General features: G+C 39.7%; 3 protein-coding genes across 9 annotated transcripts in view; 2 read left to right on the forward strand and 1 right to left on the reverse strand.

Annotated features, from left to right (window-relative positions):
* sarm1 (sterile alpha and TIR motif containing 1) lies at nt 1–5,835 on the forward strand. Of its 2 annotated transcripts, XM_067507524.1 has the most exons (10): nt 1–501; nt 709–776; nt 871–1,308; nt 1,869–2,487; nt 2,584–2,796; nt 2,882–2,973; nt 3,052–3,378; nt 3,712–3,901; nt 4,245–4,366; nt 4,598–5,835. In XM_067507524.1, exons 1-10 carry the CDS (start codon nt 466–468, stop codon nt 4,707–4,709), a joined length of 2,217 nt encoding a protein of 738 aa, XP_067363625.1. In that variant the 5' UTR covers nt 1–465; the 3' UTR covers nt 4,710–5,835. The 2 variants fall into 2 exon arrangements, with proteins under 2 accessions (XP_067363625.1, XP_067363626.1); XM_067507525.1 differs by having other exon boundaries at nt 709–1,308.
* Nucleotides 5,095–11,755, reverse strand: slc46a1 (solute carrier family 46 member 1). Its single transcript, XM_067507534.1, has 6 exons — nt 11,198–11,755; nt 8,747–9,138; nt 8,142–8,620; nt 7,509–7,592; nt 7,111–7,267; nt 5,095–6,955 (listed from the first exon to the last, which is right to left on the reverse strand). Exons 1-6 carry the CDS (start codon nt 11,519–11,521, stop codon nt 6,907–6,909), a joined length of 1,485 nt encoding a protein of 494 aa, XP_067363635.1. The 5' UTR covers nt 11,522–11,755; the 3' UTR covers nt 5,095–6,906.
* foxn1 (forkhead box N1) overlaps nt 10,579–26,641 on the forward strand; it is an 18,234-nt gene continuing 2,171 nt past the window's right edge. For 2 of the 6 annotated variants that reach the window (XM_067507529.1, XM_067507526.1), the window contains exons 1-9: nt 10,579–10,706; nt 15,576–15,669; nt 15,838–15,894; nt 23,258–23,396; nt 23,664–23,990; nt 24,111–24,206; nt 24,474–24,604; nt 24,722–24,818; nt 26,428–26,635. In XM_067507529.1, the coding sequence (XP_067363630.1) occupies nt 15,875–15,894; nt 23,258–23,396; nt 23,664–23,990; nt 24,111–24,206; nt 24,474–24,604; nt 24,722–24,818; nt 26,428–26,635 (1,018 nt within the window). In that variant the 5' untranslated portion in view covers nt 10,579–10,706; nt 15,576–15,669; nt 15,838–15,874. Of the gene's footprint in view, nt 10,711–15,575; nt 15,895–19,537; nt 19,706–23,257; nt 23,397–23,663; nt 23,991–24,110; nt 24,207–24,473; nt 24,605–24,721; nt 24,819–26,427; nt 26,636–26,641 lie in introns of those variants that run through there. The other 4 variants (XM_067507527.1, XM_067507528.1, XM_067507532.1 and 1 more) reach the window with 4 other exon arrangements.

Consider the following 26,641-nt stretch of genomic DNA (forward strand, 5'->3'; position numbering starts at 1 on the left):
CTACTACTAACTAATTCCACATGTTTTAGGCATGGCACAAATCTCCTTTTAATTGAAAATGACTCAAGTGTAATCCTCCTTCTCCACATACTAACAAACAAAGACGGGCTGGCCCGGATGTGGTTCTCCAGTCTTTCCAGCAGAGGGTCTGATCATGGTGAGCACATAGATTCTGACCGGCTATGCTGCTTGGAGACAGTGGAGGAGGGGGGTTGCTGCTTAAACCTCTGACGATGTTGAGCCGGTGGGCGGTGCAGACCCCTAAAACGTCCACAGTCTGCTGCGTCTGACCAAAGGATGCGACAGGGCAGGTGCTGCTACCGGACAGCGTTAACAAATCGGAGATTTCTGCAGGAAACAAGACGCTACACTGCGTCGGATGCGGAGTCAAGAAAAGAATAACCCGTGAGATGCAGAGGAAGCAGCCCTCTTTGTCTGCTAGACCTCTGTGAATGCAAGACAAAGATGACAACAGTTTTGTTTACTCGTCTGGAAAAAGAAGTAGGATTTAGTTTGTGGTTTAACATTTAGAGGTCCACCATGCTGGGCTTCTGCCTATTCAGGACATTTCTTTAAAGTGCTTGATAAGATAAGAAAGACAAAGCGGCAGCTGTAAAGGATGGAATCTGCGTAAAAATCCTCTCGCATCCTGACATTCAGACAGTGATGTAATTTGGTGAAAGCTGACACTTTTGATTTACATTACAGGCCTTGCTTGGTGCATCTGTTGGAGCAGGCTGCGCTTGCAAGGACGATAGCAGGAAGCAGAGACCTTTGTAAACAAACACAATTAAACACGCACCCACAGCCTCTGCTCACACACTTGTTTCCGCTGTAGATGCTTTTTACCCTGACGCTCTTCCTGTTTAGGCTCTATCGACGTTTCTCCATCATGTTCAGCTCAGACAGACTCACTGTCCCGGATTGTGGTAACCGACTGCAGAGAGGGAGGAGCGGATCTGGATCAGTATCCAACCCAAGAGAAGTTTCTCCCGGCATCAGTGCCGATGTCCAGGCGGTTTTGACCATGTCTCTACCCGCCCTGCGCTCTGCCATCCAGAGGCTGAAGCCAGCCAAAGACACCTCTCATTCAGATGAGACCCGCAGGGCCATCGCGGAGATCTTTCAGTTGGTGGAGGAGGCCTGGATTTTACCCACTATTGGACGTCAGGTGGCCGAAGAGCTGTGCAACAGGATCCGTCTGGAGGGAGGGCTGGAGCTGCTGCTTCAGCTCCTGCAGGCACCTGCTTTGGAGATCACATATGAATCTGCAAAACTGCTAGAGCAGATACTGATCGCAGAGAACAGGTAAAGAACAAACAGAAAGGTGCGATATTAAATATTTGAATATTCAGCTCATTAATGCAACGTCGTTTTTATTGGATTGTAAATGTTAAATGCAGTTATTTATACGGATCAGCTCTAAATCTGTGTTGATGAGACACTGACTTTACTTTATCACTTAGCATGTTGATAATTTTAAGCAAATATATGATTGTTAACAAAAGTTTTAAAAAGTTTTAAAAATGCCAGAAGTACAAATTGAAAATATGTAAGGAAAAAAAATCAATAAATAAAAAAATCTTGAGTTTTGAAAATCATTCAGTGATTAAGTGTTTTAGTACTGGTTGCCTGATACTACTGTGAAATGTATTTCATTAATGAATTGAAGTCAGTTCAATTACCAGAAATTAAACCTCACTTTAACCTCACTTTTGTTTTATCAGCTTAGAAATATTGTGTTTGTTCATATTTGTGCCTTTGGTGAAGTTCAGGTCACATTTCTTAACCAATGTATTGAGAAAAGTGGGAAGTTGTAAACAGTTCCATTCACTTTTCTTGTGACTGTGTTAACTTTCTGTTGACAGAGATTATGTAGCTCGTATGGGTCTGGGTGTTATCCTCAACCTGACACGACAGCAGGAGGACGCCCAGCTGGCTCGTAGTGTCTCAGGGATCTTGGAACACATGTTCAAACACACTGAAGAGACATCTGTCCACCTCATCTCTAACGGTGCCCTGGATGCTCTCCTCTTCTGGTGCCGAAGTACAGATCCCACTGTGCTGCGGCACTGCGCTATAGCCCTGGCTAACTGTGCCATGTATGGAGGCCATCGCTGCCAACGATTAATGATAGAGAAACAGGCAGCTGAGTGGCTTTTCCCATTGGCTTTTTCCAAAGAGGAGGAACTCATTCGCTTTTACGCATGCCTGGCCGTGACTGTGTTAGCTGCAAACCGGGAAATTGAGAAAGAAGTGGTGAAATCTGGGACCTTGGAGCTGGTGGAGCCATTCATAGCATCACTGGATCCAGATGACTTTGCCCGCAGTTTACTGGACAGTGCAGATTGCATGCAGGGCAGGACGGCATCTGATCTGCAGCACCTCTTGCCACTACTGGATGGCACAAGGGTGGAGGGAAAGTGCATCGCAGCCTTTTACCTTTGCGTTGAGACCAGCATCAAGTCCCGTCAGCGCAACACTAAGGTACACTCACTGTCTGCCTCTCATAAAGCTCAAAATGTAGGTAATATTCTCATTGACTTGTTGTGACTGAGATTTAATTTCTCCTACTTTTTAAAGATATTTCAAGAGATTGGAGCAGTGAATAGCCTTAAAAGAATTGTAATGTACTCCAGTAATGGCACCGCCTGTGCCCTTGCCAAGAGGGCACTGAACATGATGGGAGAGGAAGTACCCAAACATATCCTGTCATGTGTGCCCAACTGGAAGACCGGTGAAGTGCTGACCTGGCTCCAGCAAGTCGGGTTCAGTACCTTCAGTGACTGTTTCCAGGTGAGTAAAACCTCGGTCAGTTAAGCAGTCAGAGGTCAGCTGTCAACGATGTATCTGACATATTTTCACCTACTTAACTGTTTAGGAGCTCCAGGTGGATGGAGACCTCCTGCTGAACATCACAGAACAGGATCTGAACTCTGATCTGGGTATGACTGCAGGACTCATTCGAAAGAGGCAAGTGGTGAAAAGCCTTTAACACATGGATGTGAGCAAACGTACAACCTGCTTCATTTGTTCATTTCAACTTTCCAGGTTCCTGAGAGACCTGCGTGTGTTGAAAACGTATGCCAACTACTCCACATGTGACCCTAACAACATGGCTGACTGGTTAGCTGGGGTGGATCCTCGATTTCGCCAATACACCTACGGCCTGGTCCAGTCCGGAGTCGATCGCAGCAACATCCAGCACATCACAGATCAGCAGCTCCAGCAAGACTGTCACATAGACAACGGGGTCCACAGAGCCATGATACTGTCTGCTAGTCGCAAGCCTTTAAAACCCTGTCATACAGATGCCCAGCCTGCAGGGCCCGACGTGTTCATCAGCTATCGTCGGACTACTGGCTCACAGCTGGCCAGGTGAGAACAGAAACAAGAGTAGTGGAAGAGGAAGTAGAGTTGTAAATGAAAGTTTATACACTTATTATGGACATGACTGTCATGGCAATTTTGGGCTTTGAATAATTTCTGTCAAGCTGAAGCAGAATGACAGTACACGCAAACATCATTAATAAATGAAAACGTCAAGATTTAATTTGTTTGGGGTTTTCTTATATCAGTACAAGCCTTGAAATGATACATACAGGGTCAAAGCTACACACAGTACAAAATGTACCTTTAGCAGATGCTATTGTTCATCATCACCATCAACATTCACTTTTTCCTGACTTTCTCATCTCCTTCTGTCCCAAGTCTTCTAAAGGTGCACCTTCAGGTTCGAGGATACAGCGTCTTCATAGATGTGGAAAAGTTGGAGGCTGGCAAATTTGAAGACAAACTGATTCAGAGTGTACAGCGAGCACGCAATTTTATTCTGGTCCTGTCTGCCAATGCTCTCGATAAGTGCATGGGCGACACTGCCATGAAGGATTGGGTGCATAAGGTCAGACGTTTCCCATTCTCTGCATGTGAGGGGCTATGTGTTGTGTGTGTCTCATTATCTGGTCTCTAGTTTTATCAGAATTTATCACTTTATAACAGCATTTAATAAATTATATCATGGCTTAATTAATCACATATAAATTTAAATAGGTGAACAAATTGAAACTGGTATGGTTTTTCAGACTGCCTGCGAATTGCATGTGTTTGTGCAATTTTATCTATGCGGTCACATCCATATTGTCTGTTTGAAGCAAAATAGTGCATCACAGTTATTTACTTCCTGCATTTCTTTGTATTTTAACATGTCTGGATGTTACAATTAAGCATCTCATCTCATCTTGCAGGAGATAGTCACAGCCTTGGCTGGTAAGAAGAACATAGTTCCTGTCACCGATAATTTTATGTGGCCTGACCCCATGTCTCTGCCGGAGGACATGAGAGCTATCCTCAACTTCAATGGCATCAAGTGAGTCATTGTATAATAATGTAATTGGGACAATAACTAATAAAGAGGGTAAATCTTTCTCCCAACAGATTTAAAAGCTAATGTAATCATTTGAGTTGTATTTGTGTGATAATTACACAGGAACATTTTAGGATAATATTATTTTTATGCCTTCTATTTCTTATAAATGCTTTATTAACTTTGTTTTTTTAATGGGTATCATCCATTACCTGTTGCTGTCTCTTGACACAGATGGTCCCATGAGTATCAGGAAGCCACGATCGAGAAGATCCTGCGCTTTCTGAAAAGACACCAAGACCAAACCGATTGCCCAGATGCCCCCAAAGGGCAGAAAAAGAATTGAATAAAACATAAAGAGAATTTAACCTTTTCTTTAACAACTTTCAATGATCCCAAATTCCACATGGCCTATATGGTGAAGTGTCCAGCAGCTTTCCCTGCTATGCCCTAATGCATGTTAAAGTTAATTTGATTAGATGATATGCTCACATACACAAACCATTAGTAAACCTAATGTATTGAAAATTAGAAATTCAAATAAAAAAAGCAACTTTGGATTGTATGAAATCTAGGCCATTGATCTTAGTATGCTAACACTGCTGTCTATGTGTAATCAGGTACGGCGTACGCCTTATTTCTCTCAGGAAAATAACTGTGATAGATCAGCCATCACTGGCATCCAGCAAAATCATCAATAGCAATTTCTGAGGCATCCACTAACACACCGGTCTTAATAAATTTGCAATATGCAATTATCTTTTATTTAGCTTTCGCAGTACAGATTCACAGGACCAAGGCAGATTTTACAGACATTTCAGTTTTCTTTGTCTGCACCAACAATATAACCAAATATAGATTTAAGGAGTGTACAGGCAGCAAAAAAACAGCCGTGTAGTGTTAAACTTTTCCTTCTCTAAAAGAATATACAAATGTTACTAGCTTAGCAATACTCACAAATGCACTAACTCATTGAGTATAAAGAAGCATAGTGTAATACATCAATCTTTTTAATGCTGCTGATGAGGTTTCATTCACCACAGTGTTAGATCTGACAAGTAATTATTTGTCCGCTATGCAGCTGAAATGTTATCCTTGTTCCCTCAGTCTATTAATAGCAAAAGTTTAACAAAACAAAGAAATGCAGTAATACGATACACAATAAGATGTTTGTGGAAATACTAAAGATCAGTGGCAAATAATTTGGAAACTTTTTCAAATTAAGCTGAGCCAATGAATCATCAAGAGGTGTTGGTCACATATTGTTCAACAAAACCATGTATAACTATAGCCTGACTTTCTTATCTTGCCTTAACATTGTTTGCCTCCAATGTCTGTCTGTCTGTATGATTGACATGGATTTGTTTGAAGCAGTAAACCAGGGTAAACCACCTTTTTTTATGTTTTCAGTGTGAAACTATCTGGTCTGTCTATTGGAAATGATCAAAAATAAAATGTATTTTAAACAGTGATATGTAGTTTTGAGCTTCATTTATCTGTGTGTGGTTTGTAAACAAAAACATCCCTCAACAATCACAAACAATCATCTTCATTACAAACTGCCCACTGCTGTTCCATTAAACAAAATAACCTTAACATTGCAGAAGCAGAAGTTGTTATAAAAAACAAGTTATGTTACACAATGTTTTATATTGTGCAACATGACTGTGTGGTTTGGCAACTATGGCTTAACTTCATGATCTAAAATAATCTTCGCGCCGATAAATCACAGTAGATGACTTAACCCAGTTACTTCCCTTTGTGCATTTCATAGCAGACTTGGCACTTGCTTTCTTCATCATGCTACTAAGACTTGACCCCTGTTTACATGTAGGCTGTGGGCTTCAGGGATCCAGGGACTATCCAGTGTTGTTAGATAGTCACTAACCTTTACTTAAGTAAAATTACTTGAGTAACTGTATTGAGTTACTTTCCACTGGTGATAATTAAAGTCAATAGACAGGAAAGGGATTATCATATACTGGATCACCATACTCAGGTATGTTTTCCAAGTTGCACTGTGTGTGCTCAAATTAGTCATTATTTCAGAATGGTTCATTAACATATCACCAATCTTTCATATGATGGGAACTGTAGCCATTAAAACATTTCTCAGTACTAAGCAAAGTCTGCCACCTCCCTTCTAAAAAGTCAACTGCTATAAATCTCAAAACTGTATGGTGTGTCTTTTGGGTAATGTTAGGCTACAGGGGAGGTTGTATCGCCTCATTTGATACTGGATTCAAACATTAGAATGGAAATATCTTGCTGAAAAAGAGTGGAATTTTCTTTCAGCTAATGGGGATCACAACGTTGATTCTTCATCCTTTAGTCGTGATCACTTTGGTGTGACCTATCTTAAGACTCCCATTGCTGAGCTACTTGACAACAGTCAGCAGGTCCATCATTGTGTTTATATCTAAAGTCTCTTCCAGCATCTCCTTAGAGTTTGATCAAGGTTTCTGTGTCAAAGCAGCTCACCTCACAAACTGACATGAACTTTAACTCTCTTAACAGGATCCTGTACTCTGCCTTTATTTACATCAGGATGTTGATATGTGGTCTCTTCTCTGGTCTAAACACTGCAGGATCCTAGAGAGAAAGCATGTGATTCATTTATAACGTTTATATTAATAAGGTGTGAATAGATTGGGTTTTTGTTTCACAGACGTGTTAAATGTTTGATTTTATAACTATGCACAGTAAAAAAAAACAGATCAATAACAGATAGACAAGAGCAGTCTCACCCAATTATTCCAGCAGGGATTAAAAGGATGATGGCAGCAAAAAGGAAGGAAAAGCCCTTCATGAAGTGCAGGGTGGCTGGGTACAGGGAGTTGAAGACACCACTTCCCACCAGATAACATAAGCTCTCCACACAGGCAACAGAGGCAAACAGAGCACCTGGGAGAAGAGAGTAAGTACAGTGTTATGTACAAAACCTGTAGGACCGAGTCTGTGCCTGTAGAATCCTCATCCTATCACAGGTCACTAATTCATTGCACAACACAGCTAACACTCTGAGCAGGTTCTCAATTCTAGATGTGTCCTCCAAATAAAATCCCCCCCCCATCTCTAAACCAATGCACAGTCTGATGTGGCAAGCTGTTTCAAACATAGTATTTGCACATGACTATTCACTGACCTTGCTCTGAGGGGTCCACCAGTTTGGATAGCTTCGACCTGAGCACAGGCGTCGTAGCCATGAAGAGGAAACATAGACCATAACCTGGTGCAAGACAAATAAACACATTTTCACTTCAAGATGTTTACCTTAGTAATAGTATATCAGGGTTCAGGCAGGGGGTCTACAGGTTTTTAGTGTCCGCTAGTCAGGACTCAGTCTATCAAACGCCAAGCTGCATTATGAAGGATATTTTATTAATGATTTGAGATCATTTTCACTGGTGGTTGAAAAAAAAAAGCTTACGTTGTTAAAAACCACTTGGCAGAACTGGAAAGCAGCAATAATGGGGCATAGCCTAATACAAACAAAACTAGTATGCTAATATGTAGTACAATGTTATAAAATGTCTACTTATGGGAAATTTTAATGCAAAGGATAATCCCACAAAAATCCATAACAGGATTTTACTTGGCCAAATAAAGGGCATCCTTAATATTTCTTGGTGTAATAGGACTGTGAAGTCATCTTACTAGTATTGTCTTTTTTATAAATAAATTTTAGAAATACATTTTTAACCAAACATGTAACTTTAATAAGAAGGTTGTTTAAAATATCATCTGAAGGCCACTAACTCACTGCAGATTCTCTCACCTGTGAACATGAGTTGGGTGGTGTCAGCTACAGAGAAGACCAGCAGTCCAATGATGTTGGAGACCAGTCCCACGAGAGCCACCCAGGAGTCCTTCAGACAGTACTGCATGATCTTCAGGCCCAGAAGACTGCTCATATAGGCCAGGTGCTGAGCCGCTGATCCGTAGCCAATGAGGGCTGACCCCCAGCACAGTGGTGAGCTTAACTCATACAACACATACAGGTCCCGGCAGCCAAAGTGTACAGTCACCACGAGAAAGAAGCACAGTGTGTAAAGCCAAAGCTTGCATCTGTGAAATCTTCCACCGGCCGCACTGCGACTGCCTCCTGTTATGTAGAGGTGCCAGACAGCCTTATGATGGCGAGTGGTGACAAGCTTTGCACTTGGGTCTGGCAGGACAGATTCACGTACAAACAGGAAGGCATACAGAGCTGCAGCCAAGTTGGTGGCCAGCACCAACCAGAATGGGTTAATGTACCTGAGTACAAATAAGCACAAACATGAGCACTGATTTTAGACTCAGATGTTCTTGATTCTGATCTATGTGAATTATTTGAAGCATCTTCTAGAGATTGTGCCTGTGCAACAAAAATGTTTTTTTTACCCTTGTGCCTTCCGCCACTGGCCTCCAATGATGCTGGCTATCATGCCTGAAAGGCCCAGAGAGGCCTCTAGCACTGCCACCCTGAAGGTGCGAGACTTCCTGTCACTGGCATCAGCCACGTATGCAAAGCAGCCTGCAAGGATGGCATTAAAATCCCCTAAAAGGCCACTAAGCAACCTGCCCACTAGAAAGTAGACCACAGGCAGCTTCAGATACATCACCACTAGGTAGACCCCTGCCTGCAAGGCCAGGCCAAAGTTGGGGAGGATGAGGACTGGCCTGCGACCTGCGAGGTCACTCCAAGAGCCCAAGAGTGGCACCACCAACAGGCCTAAAGTAAAGCCCCCCAAGCTGATGTACAGATTCCAGTGAGCTGTTAAGGTTTCCACCTCCTAGAAAAAAATTACAGGAACAAATGTAACCTGGTCGACCACACTTCGGTTAACAGCGTTTTAGGTGTCTTCACTTCCCTAGCAGTGACTGCATTTACCTTTAAGTTTTACTTATTGGAGTGTATAACAAATGTTCCACTCTATCTAACTACTGCTGGTTTTAAACAAATTGTGCATGGTCATCACATCTTTATTGCTTATTTTGAACTTTCTGTTCCTCCTGTCAGATGTTTTACTGGATTAAGTGCTATGATGACTTTAAGTTCTTGTTCCTTGACTGCTCATCACAAAGGCTTTCTTTCTTTGTCCTTTCGGCTTATCCCGTGGGTTCACGGTCACCACAGCGGATCATTGTCCGCATGTTGATTTGGCACAGTTTTTACGCCGGATGCCCTTCCTGACGCAACCTCCCCAATTTCTATCAGGCTTGGACCGGCACTGCACAGCTGGGGAGGGGAATGGGCTGTTAGGGGTTCAGTGTCTTGCCCAGGGACACTTCGACATATATAGCCAGAGCTGGGAATCAAACCACCGTGGACGACTGCCTTTACCAACTGAGCTAAAGCTGCCCCCATCACAAAGACTTTTTTTAAAACACTGAATATGCTATTTAGGCTATTTACAGAAGAATATGACTCTTGAAATCTATGTAGTTTTTGCATGCTGTTTTAAAAAAAACACTTTCATTGTGGCCTTTTCCTTGTTACACCAAAAAGATTTATACTTTTTTGTATTTCTTTTGTCCGTGTAATGCACACGTTTGATCTTAACTTAATATTTTTTTAAGAAAACATTTCTATTAACAATAAGCTTCCTCAGTGTTGGTTTCCTATTGTGTTTTTATGTACTTGACAAATATGTTCTCTATGTCTTTACCAGCACTACCTTCAATGTTGAAAACTGCCTGCTTTCTCTGCTAATTACCAATAAAAAAAAATACATACCAATCTGTAATATTTATCTTAATTATTCTATGTTAACAACTGTCCAGAGAGATTAAAACAGCCTCGGACACTGTACACTATACAGTGTCTCACATTAGTGGTGTTGTAATCACCATTACTTTACTTTGGACTTTAGTTCCCTCCAGATTTTCTGTTTCTCAATCATAGTTTGCCTTACATCTTAACTACCTGACACCAGTTATTTAAAATTATTAAAAGACATTGAAACAGGATTTGCCCATGAGCTGACTGTATTCTTTTTATTCGACTAATTACTGTTTGACATTGTAGTTAAAGCTTTAATACTTTAAAAACCAACCAACTTTCAGATTTGTGAAAATTGCATTTCATGTCCCCATCCAGCCATAAGATGAAGGATCAGATCTTAAGACTCCTATATTGGGACTTATCAGACCTGGACTAACAACATTCTGCTGGTGAAGCAGGATCTCTACAGCAGACAGGAAGAGACTGGATAAGTCGATCAGAAAGACCAGCTCAGTCCTCGGGATGCCACAATACACAGAACAGGAGGTGGCAGAAAGGAGGATGGTAGGCAGGCTACCATCCCTGCTTGCCTGCAAATCTCAACCCCTGTGTGACTGTGGCTGAAGGAGCGATATCGTAGGTATTTTCTCCCTGTTGATGTCAGGCTTTACATTTACAGATTTATCATATCTTAACAATGTGGACTCCAGCAACAGTTAAAAGCAGCTTCGGTTTTTTTTTTATGAAAAGGGTTTGATCCAGATCTACAGCCACAGCTCGAGTATCAGGGTGTTAAATATATTTACTCAATGTGTCATCTAGACCAATTGCACTTGCATCTCGTGAACTGTGAACACTTTTCTGATAGGACTTTGCTTTCGCTTTGCTTTGCTTTGATGTTTTCTCCTTGACTTAGATTCTCGCTTGCTTGTACCTCACTTGTAAGTCGCTTTGGATAAAAGCGTCTGCTAAATGACTAAATGTAAATGTATGTAAATGTAGACGAGTCGGTTTGTTTGGCCCCCAGCAGCAGTAGCGGACTGGTTTTACTGGGAGTCCTGCAGAAATGTGACTATGTGACTGGGAACATTATAAGGAACCGTAAACCGGCAGAGGCCGGTGTTTACCTTCTGGAGAGGGTCGGGGGGCACGGAGCCGTTGCTGCACTCCGACCTCTTGGAACCGTTGTAGCCAAGATCTTCACTGATGCGGTCCCACAGATACTGGGTGGACAGAGGCGCCTGCAGGGCCACAGAAAACATGGAGAGGAACAACACTGGCTCCACCGACACCGGCAGCGAGCATGGAGACAGTGCTCGCACGGAGAGGGTTGTCGGTACGTCAGCCTCATTATTGCCGCTGGATGAGTCGTTGTTGGCCGTGTGATCGTCCGTCGGTGTGGCGTTGAGGACATCTCCGGGAAGGATGGCTGCCGTGTCCGACTCGTCCATGTGTTTCTTGTCGAGTTATGGGAACCAGCTGTAAACACGAACAGTGGTTCACCGAGTAAACACGCACAGGTCAAATGCTAATTCCCCCTCTAGCTCCTCTAGTTTACGGCGTAAACCATCAAGCTAACTATGCTAACAGAAACGCCAGGTTAGTTTGTTGACAGTCTGTCGGGTAAATAAAAGTTACCAGCTCAGCAAAACAGAGGAAGCCATAGTGGTGCACATCATAGTGGACGCTCAGGTCCGTCATGTGGACGAACAGAGGAACTGCACGTTTTTTGATCATACGTGCTACACGCTCTGTTTATTTATTTGTTTAGTATTATTTATTTATTCATGTTGATTTGGCACAGTTTTTACGCCGTATGCTCTTCCTGACGCAACCCTCCCCAATTTTTACCGGCTCTGCACAGCTGGGGATGGGAAAGGGCTGTTGAGGGTTCAGTGTCTTGCCCAGAGACACATGCCCCACATGTAGCTGGGGCCCAGGGATCGAACTGTAACTCCTGCGGAGTCCTCATAGTTATGTTGTGGTCTCCCTCACTGGTCTTGTACTTGCACAGCCATTGAGTTTGTTAGACAGATTTTTGTGTTTTCCTATTCCTTCCATTTCTGAATGATACTGTAGTGATGTCACTGTAGTCAAGGGCCTATGCTTGACTTAGTAACTTACTTGCATCTCTCCCGTGACTTATGCTTTTCTGTAATCTCTTTTCAAGTGAGTAGTAACTAAAGTCAAACATTACCTCCACTGATAAAACACTGATCATCACTCTTTAGTGCAATATTCTTTGTCTTTTTATCTTTAGATGTCTGTACACATGCACACATGGGAAGGGTATCTGGTTTGTCGACATTTCAGCCTTTGTGTGAGGCCTTTCCATGGAATAACGGCATCATTCAATTCCACATAAGTAATTTACAAACTTCTCCTCACACACACGCAAATTCAGGGCTTATGTTTTAGTTGGTTTTGTATTTATGTTTGCTTGGTGAAATTAAGTCGTCATCTGGATCAACTGCAGCAGGAAAGGCATTAAGAGTCGTAAATGAAATGGACGCTTTTATGAATCAGTAGTGCAATAAAGATAAAAGTTCCGTTGTGTATAAACTGGTGTTTAAAATGATTCTCTAATGAACAGATGATTTGTGATTGGACATAAGAGAATTGGTCTTAGTTGTAGAGAATGATGTTAGAGCAACATGTTGTTAGAATAGTGACTATTAAGGTTTGTCTGTGCACCGAGCTGTTTATCCATTACATGACATAGCTTAAGTAAAGTAAAAAAAAACAATAAGCTTTGTTAGGGAAGATTGTTATTGCATATTATGTGTTACTATATTATACATTGTTTTCAAATCCATGATGCATGCAACATACAGTTGACTGGGGATGATGTAATAAAAGCTCACATCGATTTATTTACTTTCTATTTTCATTGCAGTAAATCTATTTCTGCCCTGTTTTGTTTTTTAAATTAATTTCTTAAATCCACAATATATATTTGAAATTGAGATTTTTGTGAGACCACTACAGCAGTTAACCTTTTATAATCACAATGGATCAAAGGCATCAATCTAGAGGAATAAATATTACTCTGCATTGTCTTCTTAACTGCAACATGTCCAGGAAAGGATTGTGACCCTTTGTTTCATATAATGTCTGACCAAGATAAGTAAAGTAGGATCATGTTGACGGGTCCACAATCTCAGTTTTGCTTAGCTTATCGCAACTGCTTTTTCTGTATTAGTAAGGTTGGAATGACAGTAAACAATTATTTCTAGGTTTCTTTAAGATATAAACTGAAAATACATGAAATAAGTACACAATCTTAAAAGAACAGCATTCAGAAAAAAGTGACTACATTATCAAATAGTTCACGATTGGACATGAAAATTTCAAACATCTATCATTTTCTGAAGTCCACAATCACCATACAGAAACTAAACCCAGCACTGAATCTACTCTCCTCACAGTAGCTTGCTCGTCAGTGACAAAGACCTACATTGTAAATTAAGCCAGACATGCTCCACTGGTTTCAATATTTCTAATACAAGTTTAAAGCTTCTAATTGGCCTTTCATTGTACTATGGGTCACCTATTGCACATGTGTAATATGTCTTGCAGAGTATGACAATTAACATCATATCACAGACAACATTCTAACCCAGGCTGACGAAGCAAGTTTCACTGTTGCTTTTAGTATTTCCCTGGTAATTGTGGAATACACAGTTCATTTAGACAATGGCTAAACCCTTTATGTTTTTTTTAGCCCAATAAATTTGTCACATGAGAATAGGAATGCTGTTTAACAATCACATCTGACACTTCTTTTGCTGACTGACAACTTTCTAAAGTTAGTTCCTCCTTACTTGTAGCCTGATAGCCCTAAGGTCAAGCCTGTACAACATTACATGCTGTGCTATCCCTTAAACAAACTACTTTTGTATCAGCAAATTTTTTTTTCACTCAGTAACTTAAGTTGAGCGTGTCCAGGTCCTGAATAAAACCAACACGTTTTTGCTACTCTGAAAAAGTCGAAAAGCAGTGTGTTTTGTACACAGAAGAGTGACACAATGATTAACACATACCATTGCTTAAAAGGTGTGAGACAGACTTTGAGGTGCCAAAGTCTATTTCTTGGGAAAAGAGAAAACTTTAGTTGAAAAGCATGAATTCAGTTACACACCACAGCAAACATGGTTATGATGGATTATCAGGTTGTTGTGTTTCTTTTTCTTTTACAGGGTGCCTTTTTGGTCCCATCAGCTTTTCTGTAGAAAACAAAAGCTTGTCTTATGTTAAATATATAAATATTTAGAATTGTTCTAAACAATAGCCGAAAAATTCTCTAAAGATTTACATTTGCCCATAAAGAAATATTAACTTTTCCTGTAATAATAATAATAATAATTCATTTTATTTATAAAGCACTTTACATTTGTTGACAAATCAAAGTGCTACACAAGCAGATTAAAAGCAAAAGTAAAACTAACATAGCATATTTAAAAAAATGGTACTAACTAAGAAGAAAAGCACGCATGACTTTCAACAGCCTAAATGAAATCCTCTTAAGTTTATATATTTATAATTTGTGACTGTTTTCTATTATATTCATCACATACTAATTTATTTTGGCCTCTCGGTGTAAATCTTCCTGTAGCTATCAAAGCATTTACAAATCATGTTTGCCTGAAATCCTGACTAAATGAACATCTTTTTAAGGACGTTTTACATTTTGTGATTGTAGAAGGGGCAGCACAGTGGTAAGGTCCCTGCAGCCTCACAGCTAAAAGATCCCCCATTTGAACCCACTGGCCAGCTGTGGTCCTTTCTGTGTGTAGTTAGCAGGTTGTCCACGTGTTTGCATGGGTTTACTCCTGACTGTCAGTGTGAATGGTTGTCTGTCTGTGTATGTCTCTCAGTGTTGACCATGAAATAGACACAAAACCTGTCCTGGTTGTACCTTATCTCTTGCACACTGACAGCTGGGATAGGCTCCAGGTAAAGTTTATGGATGAATGGGTGCTTGTAGACACAAAGAATTTCTTGTTGTACATAACTGATGGTTTAGTGGCACCTTGAAGGCCTAGTTAAAAACATCTTTGATGTCAGGGAGGGGCATTGTTTTACAGGAGCATCAATAATATCAAAACTCTTACGGAAATTTTAATATTTATACCTGTTTGATTTGCATTTGTGTGAATGTACTGTATCCAGCCCTCTGCCATTATAATGCACCTGCTGTCTTGCTACCTTGTACCATCTCTGCCTTGGTGACTTCAATGCTGCCCCTGGCTACTCCACCCAAAGCCACTGTCTTCTCCTACAGCATCTACAAAGTTATGGACATTGTAAGACTTTTTGGAGCATTTTGATATAAGTGCTGTATTTGGATAAAGGGTCCTATCCAATTTTTCTGATAAGCAGCTTATATTAATCCTTAGATTTTTGGGTAAGCAAAAATCTAAGGATTTTTGATACAAGGTTCTCTGTAGTTTTTGACCAAGGCTATAAGGTGTAATGATCTCAAATCTCATTTCCCATCCATAGGATTAGAAGCACTGGGTTCCCAGTTGATTTAAAGAGATCCGAAGGAAAAGAAGGAAAATCCATTCAAATGTCAACGAGGAGGAGATGATTGAAGGTTAGGGAAGTCACTTAAAGATCACTGATTGAAAACATTTCATTGAACTCATTGGCATGAAGCCATATATCTGCTGCATGAGAAGGCCTGGAACAAAATGGATTTTGTAGCAAACAGAGGTCAAAAGAATGTGCAGTCATGAAATAAAAACATTTTTCTTTAATCTAGTGAACATTCCTCTGTGCTGGACAATAAGAAAGTTATAATGGACGTCAGTTATCAGAGGTAAGACAATATCTTTATGTCATAAAATGTTACTTTTCATTACTTTTGGACTTTTTCCGTTTAGTATGTGAATGGGTTTTATATCAGTCGGTCGAGTTTCTGTTCTGTGCCTTGTATTAATGGATGGATTAGTATTTGGTCTCAGGTGCAAAAATTAACTTGCATGACTGTACTTAAACCTTTCCAAACATGTTTCTTGATAAGGGACCTGAATCTGTGATCTCAAATGGTAACTGTAAATAAAACATACTCATAACATTCATTTACACTTACATTTTGCAAGACAGCTGCACATTTTAATATGAAATATCCCAGGGATATGATAAATTTATATATATTGTACCTCAACCTGAGCCAAAAAGTGAAGTATTCAGTTATAAATCTCACTGCCTCAGGGACGCTGAATGTTTTTCTCTGAGTCTTTAAAAGACACTCATAAATCAGTCTTTCTGCAAATATTCATCTTCTGTTTGATGAATATTTTTATACCTTTGCTATAATATATTTCATTAAATTACTATGACAGTAATACAATCTATTAAATATATGCGTTTAATTTCATTAATTCATGTAAGAGCCACTATAAAGTAAACAGCCAGTGGAAAATAGTTGCAAAGTACTCACTTCTCACTTTGTGGTTTACAAAAAAAAAATTGTGTAAAAACACAACTAAATTCAAGAACTAAAAATCCACTGTCAGATATTCTTGGATTATCTGCACACCTGTGTTTATTTTATGTTCTGAGGTGTCTTTGTGGGTTGAGATACATAATCTCATTGGCTGGGGCTTAGTTTTGAGTAAATGACCTTTGTTGCATTTCACCCCTGTCACTTCTCCCTATATTTCCCAAAGCTTATTATGTTAAAGTTTTGTTTTAAAGAAGTCATAGTAAAGTGTCCTCAAACTGTCTCCAGTCCAGGTGTATTGTGTTACATCAGAGGTGTCTCTAATATTATCTTAATTAATACGCTGTGCCATGTCACTCACAACACTTACAAACCAAAAACCAAATCAGGAATGTGTAGGAACAATCATTCTTTGGTTTTGGTTTGCTTTTGGTTTGCTCACCACTCATGGACATACATATGCAGCGTAAGACAAGGGATGATGTGTAGACCAAGCTTAGTTTCATGGGGTCATGAATCACAATGGTAGGACCCCTTTAAAGTAGTAAGTTGATCAATGGAAAATTGACAGTGATTTTAATTTGGACGGCATGAACCTTTAATTTCACAACACAGGTTGTGGTAGAAGCAGGATAAACAAAGCAGCCTTTTATATCTTTCTCCTTTGCTAGTTCAGTGCACTTTAATTCACTTTAATGATCACAAAGGTAACTGCTGGAATTTGTTGTTGGCACAGTGTGTGACAGCACAGTTTCAACCATTTCTACATAGAAAAACATCTACCAGGCCACAATTCACATTCAAAAGTCTATGAACATATCACAAAACTCAGTACCACAGCAGTTTCACAGACTACAATTCATCATAATCATAGTGATTAAATAATTACACGACTATACCCTGAGAGAACGTACTTAAGCACCGCAGTGCTTTAAACTAAATGCCAGCATCAGCTTGATTGAGAGTCATACTCTCAGTGACAATGCTAACATGTTAAACCATGTTTACCATCTTAGTTTAGTGTGTTACCATAGGATCATTTGGTAATTACCACTAATTTCCAAATGATACTGACAGAAGCTACAGCTACAGCTCAAGCTGAATGTGGTACAGTTGGTAGAGTGTCGAATCCTTAAGTTGGCCTTTAGTCACTTTTCATAAAAGCGTCTGCTAAATAACTAACTGTAATTAATTTGTCATGTATTTGGTCAAAAAAATAAACTTATGGTGCTATCAACAAACTGATTTCAAATCATCCTGAATCTATTAAATTTATTGACAAATAATCTAGAAGTTGTTAGTAATTCACTGTCAATGGTTAAAGTATGTAAATATCCTATATATACTGCGCTCATTAAAGCACATTGGCCACATCAGTTCATAATGTAACAGCAAGTCTTTTCAATCAGTTATCAGAGTCCAAGCCGCTGCTGAAATAACAGGTCCATCCTACATAAACTACTATAATCCTGTATATGACTTTTATAGATTACCTCTAAATCCTGCTGATGGTTCAAAATGTAATCTGTTGAAATACTAGATGCAGAGTGGATGAGTCAAAATGACTAAGTGGATTTTGAGTCAGCATGTCGAAATTCTTCTTAAATGAAGCGATAAAGATGAGCATTTTCCAGAATAAAACATACTTGCTCAAAAATGTGTCATCTTCCACTTCCAGAGTTGTCACCATATCATTATTTATATATGAAGGTGTTTAAGTTGACATATCATTCATAAATTTACTCAAATTAATTTTGGGTTAAGGTCAGGATCGTTACAATTAATACTAACTAGTGATATTTAGAGTTATGTAGACAAAACACTTCCAATGCTTTTAAAACATAAAAGTGTCAATAACATATCGATGCTCTGCAAAACATGATATTGCAACTGAGAACACCCATGCACTGCAGTAATTATTTCCCAGAAGACAATGAGACTTTCACTGAAGTGCCCCCTGGAATCTGTTCCCACATTACACCCTTCTCAAGAACTCCATCTTTGGCAGAAAAAGCCTTCGGCAGTAGCTTGCACTGTAACACAAGAGTTTATTCAATCTGTAATTAATCCTCTGTCTCTCTGTCATTCTGCCTCGCCCTCTCACTGAGGACAAGGTTTGTTCAAGGTATAGCTACGAGCTAAGGCTGCTGCAGTTTTCCTGGTTCATTGGAAGGATAGGATAGGAATCTACCTGTATTGACATACCTCTCCCAGTCTTTTTCTTACCTTCCTTTATTTCTCTGCCTCTTTGAGCCTCATACTGGTTCTGTGACTGTTTCAGAGAAGAGCTTAAGCTTTAATTCCTTATGAAAGAGAAATCCTTGAAAAGACGCCCCCATGGAGCATCCTAAAACAAATGCAGGAACTACCTGATGCTGATATTAGTTTGACTCCTCATCCTGCAGACCACAGCAACCCGATTGGTGGGTATGTCCCTTACTTAATGATAGTAAGTCCTACTTGTTGTACAAGAAAGTGACATTTCCAGCTTGACAGCTTCAGTTTAGCAGAGTGGCCGGTGCTTTGTGGTTCAGTTTGCTCCAGCTGTAGCGCTCAGTGTGTTATTGCATTCTTGAAATGCTCATATAATCCTGCCTGTGTTTACTTGTGCACGTTGGTTTGAATGTGCAACAGTTAAGTGGAAATGGATCACATTTAAGCCTTTGCTGTGAGTGAGCTCAGAAACCAGGGCACAGTGCCCGCTCTCTGCCACTGGCTGTGATCAGAGGTGTATCTGATGTCCCAATGAGACAAGTAACCATTCAGTCCAGCCAAGAAAGACTGATGGAAGGAGGAAGAGAGTGCTGCCAGCTGCCAATGACTGCACCAGTAGATCTTTTGGAACCTGTTGCAGCAGGTTTTTCTTTTTGTGTATCTTATTCCTGGGCTAGCCTGGACGAGTGCCAGACACACACACACACACACACACACACACACACACACAATGAGGATGATATTATGAGCTGCCAAAATCTGAAACCAGCCCATCAACCACTTTCATACATATTTAGACAGCCAATCTAATCGTAGTGCTTCACTGTCAGGGTGAAAGGGCTCGAGGTGCACAGATCCACCAGGGAAATAGACTCAAGATGTGGAGAGAGGTTATGGGTCTGAGAGAAAAATCTGACTGAAACTACGTGTTGACAAAGAAGACAGAGGACGGTTATTGATGAGAGGTTAGGTGAGTTCATTGTAATATATGTTTTTAAAAACTGTAGTTTTTGCTCTGATATTCACTGTCTTTACCTCCTGTTTATAGCATTAGTCAAAGTGTTGGCACTGCTGTAGATGTTACTTAAGTAGCAGCTTGTACACATGATTTTATCCTCTGAAAACAACAGATGTCACAGATAATTGCCACTTGTGTAAAGCTTACCATGAACAAAATATGCTGCACTGTGATCAACGTGGTCGTTACCTATCAGACAAGAGCCACTCTAGACTTTGTAGAGATTGAGAGAAAGGAAACTGAACTTTAAAAATGAAATTAAATATTTTTTTAAAGATCAGATATGATATGATTTGCTGTTAAATATTTAAAAGCCAATTATGTCTGACAAAAAGGCAGATTTAAAGGAGCATAGCTTCTAAACCAACAAAGCAAAACTAAGATCCTGTATGCACTGAAAAAGTAAAACAAATGTTATTACAATCTTCTAAAGTCGCTGCTAAACTCCAGCTTTGCAAACTCAACCTATTAACCTCAGCATTCCAACTGATTCTTTACCTATAATTATCTGGGCAGTACAGGTAAACACTGTTGGGATGCACATTAAGGAAACAAATAAATGTTAAAACAATAATAAATAAAATACAATTACACATGCAGGTTTGACAGACAGAAGCTAGAAAACCTTTTTACAGATGCAGGTGACAGCTGCAAATCTCTCGTGTCCCCACACGAGTTGGCTATCTGATCCTTTTTTGTGATGAGTGCTTTACGGTAAAACTGTTTTATTGTGTCACAAGTTATTTGTTATTTGAGCCAAACCACAAAGATGAGATTAGCAATTGTAAATTATACACTGGACAGCTAAAGTCTTGTCTTCAACTTATCAGCTTTCACATGTAATGTTTACTTGCTGGCTTTTTTCCACACCTTGCCAGTAATTGGCACTGACTGTTACATGTAAAACAAACTGCATGATTTGCATATTACGCTCTTGTCAAGCTACTGCAGAATGGGAGTGAATAATGACGTCACATGTGACACGTGGTAAGATGTTTTTGTGTTTTTGTCCTAAGGGGCCTCTTCACATACTGTAATAACGCTCCAGATAAGGTTTGTAATGGTCCATTTAGTCAACAGCACAGAAATCCAAATATACTTTCATTCTGCATAACGTGCAGATAAAATGTGTTATGCAGCTGTGGGCTGATTCTAATAAACAAAACAGATGAAACAACAGATTACCTGAGTCAATTAAATATTTTTCACAAGTAAAGAAGAGTAAAGACTAAACATGCTCACTGCAGGTTCGCCTGTGATTTATAAAGGATATTATTTGTCACATCCAAACATTTAATAAAGCTTTTGGAGTAGTGAATGTTTTACTGGCAGTACTGGGAGAATTGCAGTTCCTTTACTTAAACTGAATTTGTAATGCATGTAAATAAAATACCACATTTCACGTAAAGACCCTGCAATAAAAAAAGACGTAAATTCAGCATTAAGAACTTATTGTTACTGATACAATAACATATAAGCAGCAATGGGGCAAATATTAATTAATATATTACTGCATAGTTAAACAGTGCATGAGAAATAAAATAACATATTTAGCTTATAAAGATTTATCTATAAAGTATGTAGTAACTATAGTGCACAAATCTGTGTAAAAATAAAATATTTAATTTGAACTGTAATGGAGTACATGTACTTTCAAATTGTTAAGTGAACATACTTTGTTACATTTCACCACTTCCACACTCAGCTCTGTTAAGTGATATTAGTAATATTAAAACTGAAACAAATTACTCTGCGTAATGTGAAAGGTTTGCAAGTACAGCAAAACTGCTGAGGCTCAATATGCTAAATTGAGCTTTAACTAAATCTGTACACGTTGAACATCTACATCCATGTCTCATAGAGATTAAAAATATAAAAAAAAACATTTGTCATTGATGAGAAACACACACACATACACACACACACACACACACACCCACACACACAAACACACATGGACACCACTGCAGAAGTTTCCACTTCTTCTAATGCAATTGCATCCGTTCAAGCTGAACGGATGTCAGGCAGATGAGAGGACTTGTCTGTCAAGCAGATGAGAAGATTTGTTGCCACAGTGGTGAAAAGGCAATCTCCCAACTTTCACTTTAACACTTTAGCCTCCTTTGATCTTAACAGTGAGAGCTATGATTGATCACTTATACACACACAGGAGAGGTCGATTCCACTTACTCTGCCTCAGCATTATTTGGCTTTATGTGACCTAAAAGCCATGGTTTGTTGGCAGTTTTAATGAGCTTGGTTTATATACGGGTTTGAGGTTACTTTTACTGGAAGCTGGGCCACGTGTCTCTCACCTCCGCTGAGATCAGATAACACTTCTTAACACTCTGCTAGATAAACCTGTGTCCCCTCATACGTCCACTCATGTCAAACTTTGGTCCTTATATGTACTGGTGCTGAAAATGAAGTGTTAACAAGCCTGCACTCATAGTGTGAAAACATACTTTATCTTGTGGTTTTACAGTAGAATAATGACTCAGTAGATAGGATCTCAACGGATCAGTGGAAAGTACTTTGGCTTAAGCTCTGATTCCTGTCATGTGTCAACAGGTGAGTTTATCAAAATTATAATTTAAAGAGCAAATCTTTCTTCCTCTGTCCCTTATTCCCTTCCCCCCTTTTATTCTTTCTCTAATTATATGAATATGTGGATGAAAGTGTCATCCACATATATACTCAGTTACTCAGTTTATAATTCAGTTTTAGATTTTCCATGTCTACTCTAAATACAAGTAAAGGATATAAAATCATCTTACATCCCCACAGTACTTTAAATTGTTTTGCCTCCACCAGCTATCACCAGCTTTATACTCAAGTAAAAGTTCCTGGTGTCTCATATTTTTTTGAAGTGATCTTTAGCATAGTCCTGAAAATCATACCCTGGCATGGTATGGTAACTTCCACCTGACTTTGGCTCTGTATATTCTGTGTTTCACCATACAAATGTTCTGTTGCAAATCATGTTTTATAATAATGCTGAATGGACTGAGAAAAGCAGCTCATGTGTCTTTGGTGATTTTGTCTCAGCAACGTACCAAAGATTGGTGGAATCTCTACAGGTAGCTGTATCACAGCTTTATTTCTTACGTAATTACAGATACTGGTCTATACTGTACACAGCAAAAATCCCTGATCAAATTATGCCAAATTCTCTCAAATTAAGTACAAACATGCTATATATTGTATTTTCACTGTATTGTTCTTCTGATTGAATTGGGCCATTTTGTCTTTGAGTGAAATGTTTCATTTACTATAAAATGGATGTTCATTCAATTTTTTACAGAAACACTGGACAAGCCAAAAGACAAAAGCTTGAAATTAGAAGTTTTCTCTTGAAACAGACAATATATTGTCTGGTTGAAAATAACTTCTCAATAAAATTAGAAAATGTTTCAAAAAAAGCTAAAACATAAAAAGTGAATGAAGCAAAGTAGACTTTTTTCTTCCCCTGTTTCAAATTCACTTTTTAAAACCTCTTCACAGGTGCAGGTTTTGGTGTAGTGTGTCAGACTCCCCCAATTTTACCCCCAGCAACAGCAAATCTCAAGCATCAACCCCTCAGGCCAAACTACACACCTGTCAGCCCTGTGGGACCTCCTACCAGCAGATGGCAGAATCGCAGGTACTGAGATGCCTCAGGCTCTTCTGATTTAACCTAAAACTAAATCTTCAGTGTAAGACTGGAAATAGAAAACCTGAAGTGACTATGCTTTGAAGTGTATGTAGCGGCAGTTTGCACTGTACGAAAATTAAAAGATGAAACTTTAACTGTGGTTCAGTTACTGTGATAACTTAGTCTTTGAACCTAATCCAACACGTTGAACTTCTTCAATCAGAAGTATTAAAGGAGAAAAAACTTTTAATAAAACTAGTATCCACTCTGCCACAGACTAAAGAGGGCAGGGATGTCTGCGTCACTGAGCAGGAGACCAACACCTTCAACTTGAGGACTGCACATGTGCACAGGAGGCACAGCACTGATGGAACATTCAATTCATCAGAATCAGCACCGGGATGTGGGCCTTCTGATTCTCCCCGTTTCCACCCGTACCGGCGACAGTTCAGCGATGGAGCAGTGCTGGCTGCAGCTTGTCTCCAGCAGTGCTCTTCTTCTTTCAGTTGCCTGCAGGAGGTTTGCAGCCCTGACACTTGTTCATACAGCTCCAGCAGTGAGGCATCACCATCATCCTGGGACCAGTACAACAGCAGTGTTCAGGTTTCTAAACTTGTCATTTTATCCATGCCTACTACTATTTATAAAGGTTTCAAAGTAATGCACACACATTATACAGTCAGGATGTTTTTTTGTGAACAGTTTCCATCTTAATATTTGCAGAGTTCATACCCAGAACTAGCAGCTGTCCCAGCGGAGCCCTCGTGTTTCCTATCTCCAAGCTATCCATCCTACAACTCATCAAGTCCTCTGCAGCAAGTGAGCGAGTGTGTTGGTTGAATGATAAATGTGGATTATATAAAAGTATCGATTAAAACAGCTGCCATTACAAAGGCCTACATTCATAATGTGAGGGTATCACAATAATCAACAGCAATCAATCCAGCAGTCATTTATGGATCATCAGACATGACTCAGCCAAAGTGAAGGATTAATGGATTTTGCACAAATAGTGGCTTTAAATGACATGTCTGTCTTTCATTATCATTATCATTATCATGGTCTGTTGTATGTTGTTCTGCTCAGGTCCCGTCTGGGCTGTACCCTAATAATGACCAGTCCACCAGCTCCAAATACTCTGTTCAGAGTGTCTCCACTCATTCACACCAGGAGGGAACCACACAGTCACTCTTCCCCAAGCCCATTTACTCCTACAGGTAACATTGGAAATGCCAGAGGACACGGACAGTTAATGTAAAATGTAGCTGCTTTTTGTCAAACAAATGTAATACATGAAAAAACCACAAATCTAATAGTTTCTTATCTCATGGCAGCATCTTGATCTTCATGGCTCTGAAGAACAGTAAAACAGGAAGTCTGCCAGTCAGTGAGATCTACAGCTTCATGACTGAACACTTCCCATATTTCAAGGTACCACACAATACACACACCAACTTTAACAGAACTAAATAATCTTGGCTCTATGACATGTTTTGTAGTGAATCTTGTGATCCTTTTGTAAACATGTTAATCTCAACTTGAGCTTGACATAGTGTTGTCATTGTGTGGCCAAGATTTATTTTACCTGTGTTTGGCTAGTCGCTGGTAGAGGCGGATCTTTATAATCACAGGTGGATGTTAGTAAGGCTGGAGTAGAAGCTGCGTTTGCAGAGTCATTGTGATAGAATTTCTCACCACTCAGTTTTTCTCTGCTGCAAGTTTCCCCCACTATCTGAGCATTTTGCTTAGATTTTTTATTTTTGGAACCTCACCTTTATATGTTGCTTTACAAGGTCTCCGTCCCTGCCTTGAGTATAATGTAATGATATTATACTGAAATATGTTACTGATGTTAAAATGATTTAAGTGTAGCAATGCGTGCGCAAAGGCCAGTGTGTAGTTTCTCTGGTTTAATTGATACTCTCCCCTTTGTAGCTGAAGGGTCATGTTTGCCTAGTTGTCTGTTGTAAGTATTCGTATCATCAAAGCAAATGTGTGCAGGAGCTGCACATTAATTGCTCCCATAATATCTCTTTAGTGATTGATGACACTGCAAACAGCAGTGTGCTACACCTGTGGCAAGGTGGTTGTGCACTAGCTGGGCAGTGACTTGTGTTGGCATGAGGGGGCAGTGTGTGTTTGAGTGTGTGTAAGGGAATAATGGGCTGTAGTAGGCACTGTTGAATAATTCAGAAACTCTAATGTAATAATTAAAACCGTACTTATTTTTATTTTTTGTTAGATTGAAACACATTTGAAATTCATGCTCACATGGTTTCAAATGGATTAAAGGAGCTGGCTGCAGGGACCCCTGTTTGAACCCTTGGTTGCCACAAATATTGTATATTTTCTAAAACATTCCTGGTATCTACAAATCAAATGAGTTTAGACTCATATCTGGAAAGAGCTCAAAGACTTGCTGCCATTCATATTCAAGAAGGCACCCTATAGATGGCCGTTTTCCAAACAGCTGCCTGCAAATATTAAACACAGGCTGCAGGGCCAGAAAATGCACGACACAGATGTGAAAGTGATGCTCAGAAGAAAGTCAGGCATATTTTGCAAAAGCTGTGATTTCTGAGATGCATAAATACTTTGTAAATATTGTCAGATATGTTTCACATAAGTTCAGTCGAGTTCATTGAACACTTGCTATAGCAGGCAAACTTCATTCACTGCCTGAGCAGGTGGTGGCAAAATTAATATACTGTACGTTAAAATATTCCCTTCAGGGGGTGGCCTGGTATTCTGATTTCTTCAGATGGGTTGCAGTGAATTTTCGACAGCACTATTTAAGCCGTTGGTTGGACAAAACTGACAAAATCATGCATTTAACTTTTTAGTAATTTTTCTGACATCTCATATGAAAAATATTTTGAGGATATCCCAGTAAGTAAGTATCCCAGTTAAGCAACCGGGCTCATGAGTTGTTTTAACAACATGGAGTAGCCTGATAGGACATAATAAAGCCTTAAAACAGCTGCTTTAAACTGTTTTCTTACATACGTTTCTGCGTTAACCATAACCTTTCTGTGTTCAGACAGCTCCGGATGGGTGGAAGAACTCTGTGCGTCACAACCTCTCACTGAACAAATGCTTTGAGAAGGTGGAGAATAAAAATGGAAACTCTTCCCGTAAAGGCTGTTTGTGGGCTCTCAATCCAGCCAAGGTGGAGAAGATGCAAGAGGAGCTGCACAAGTGGCGTCGCAAAGACCCCATCACAGTTCGCAGGAGCATGGCAAAGCCAGGTGGTT

Source organism: Channa argus, chromosome 6 (assembly GCF_033026475.1).
Source record: "Channa argus isolate prfri chromosome 6, Channa argus male v1.0, whole genome shotgun sequence".
Taxonomy (NCBI): Eukaryota; Metazoa; Chordata; class Actinopteri; order Anabantiformes; family Channidae; genus Channa; species Channa argus.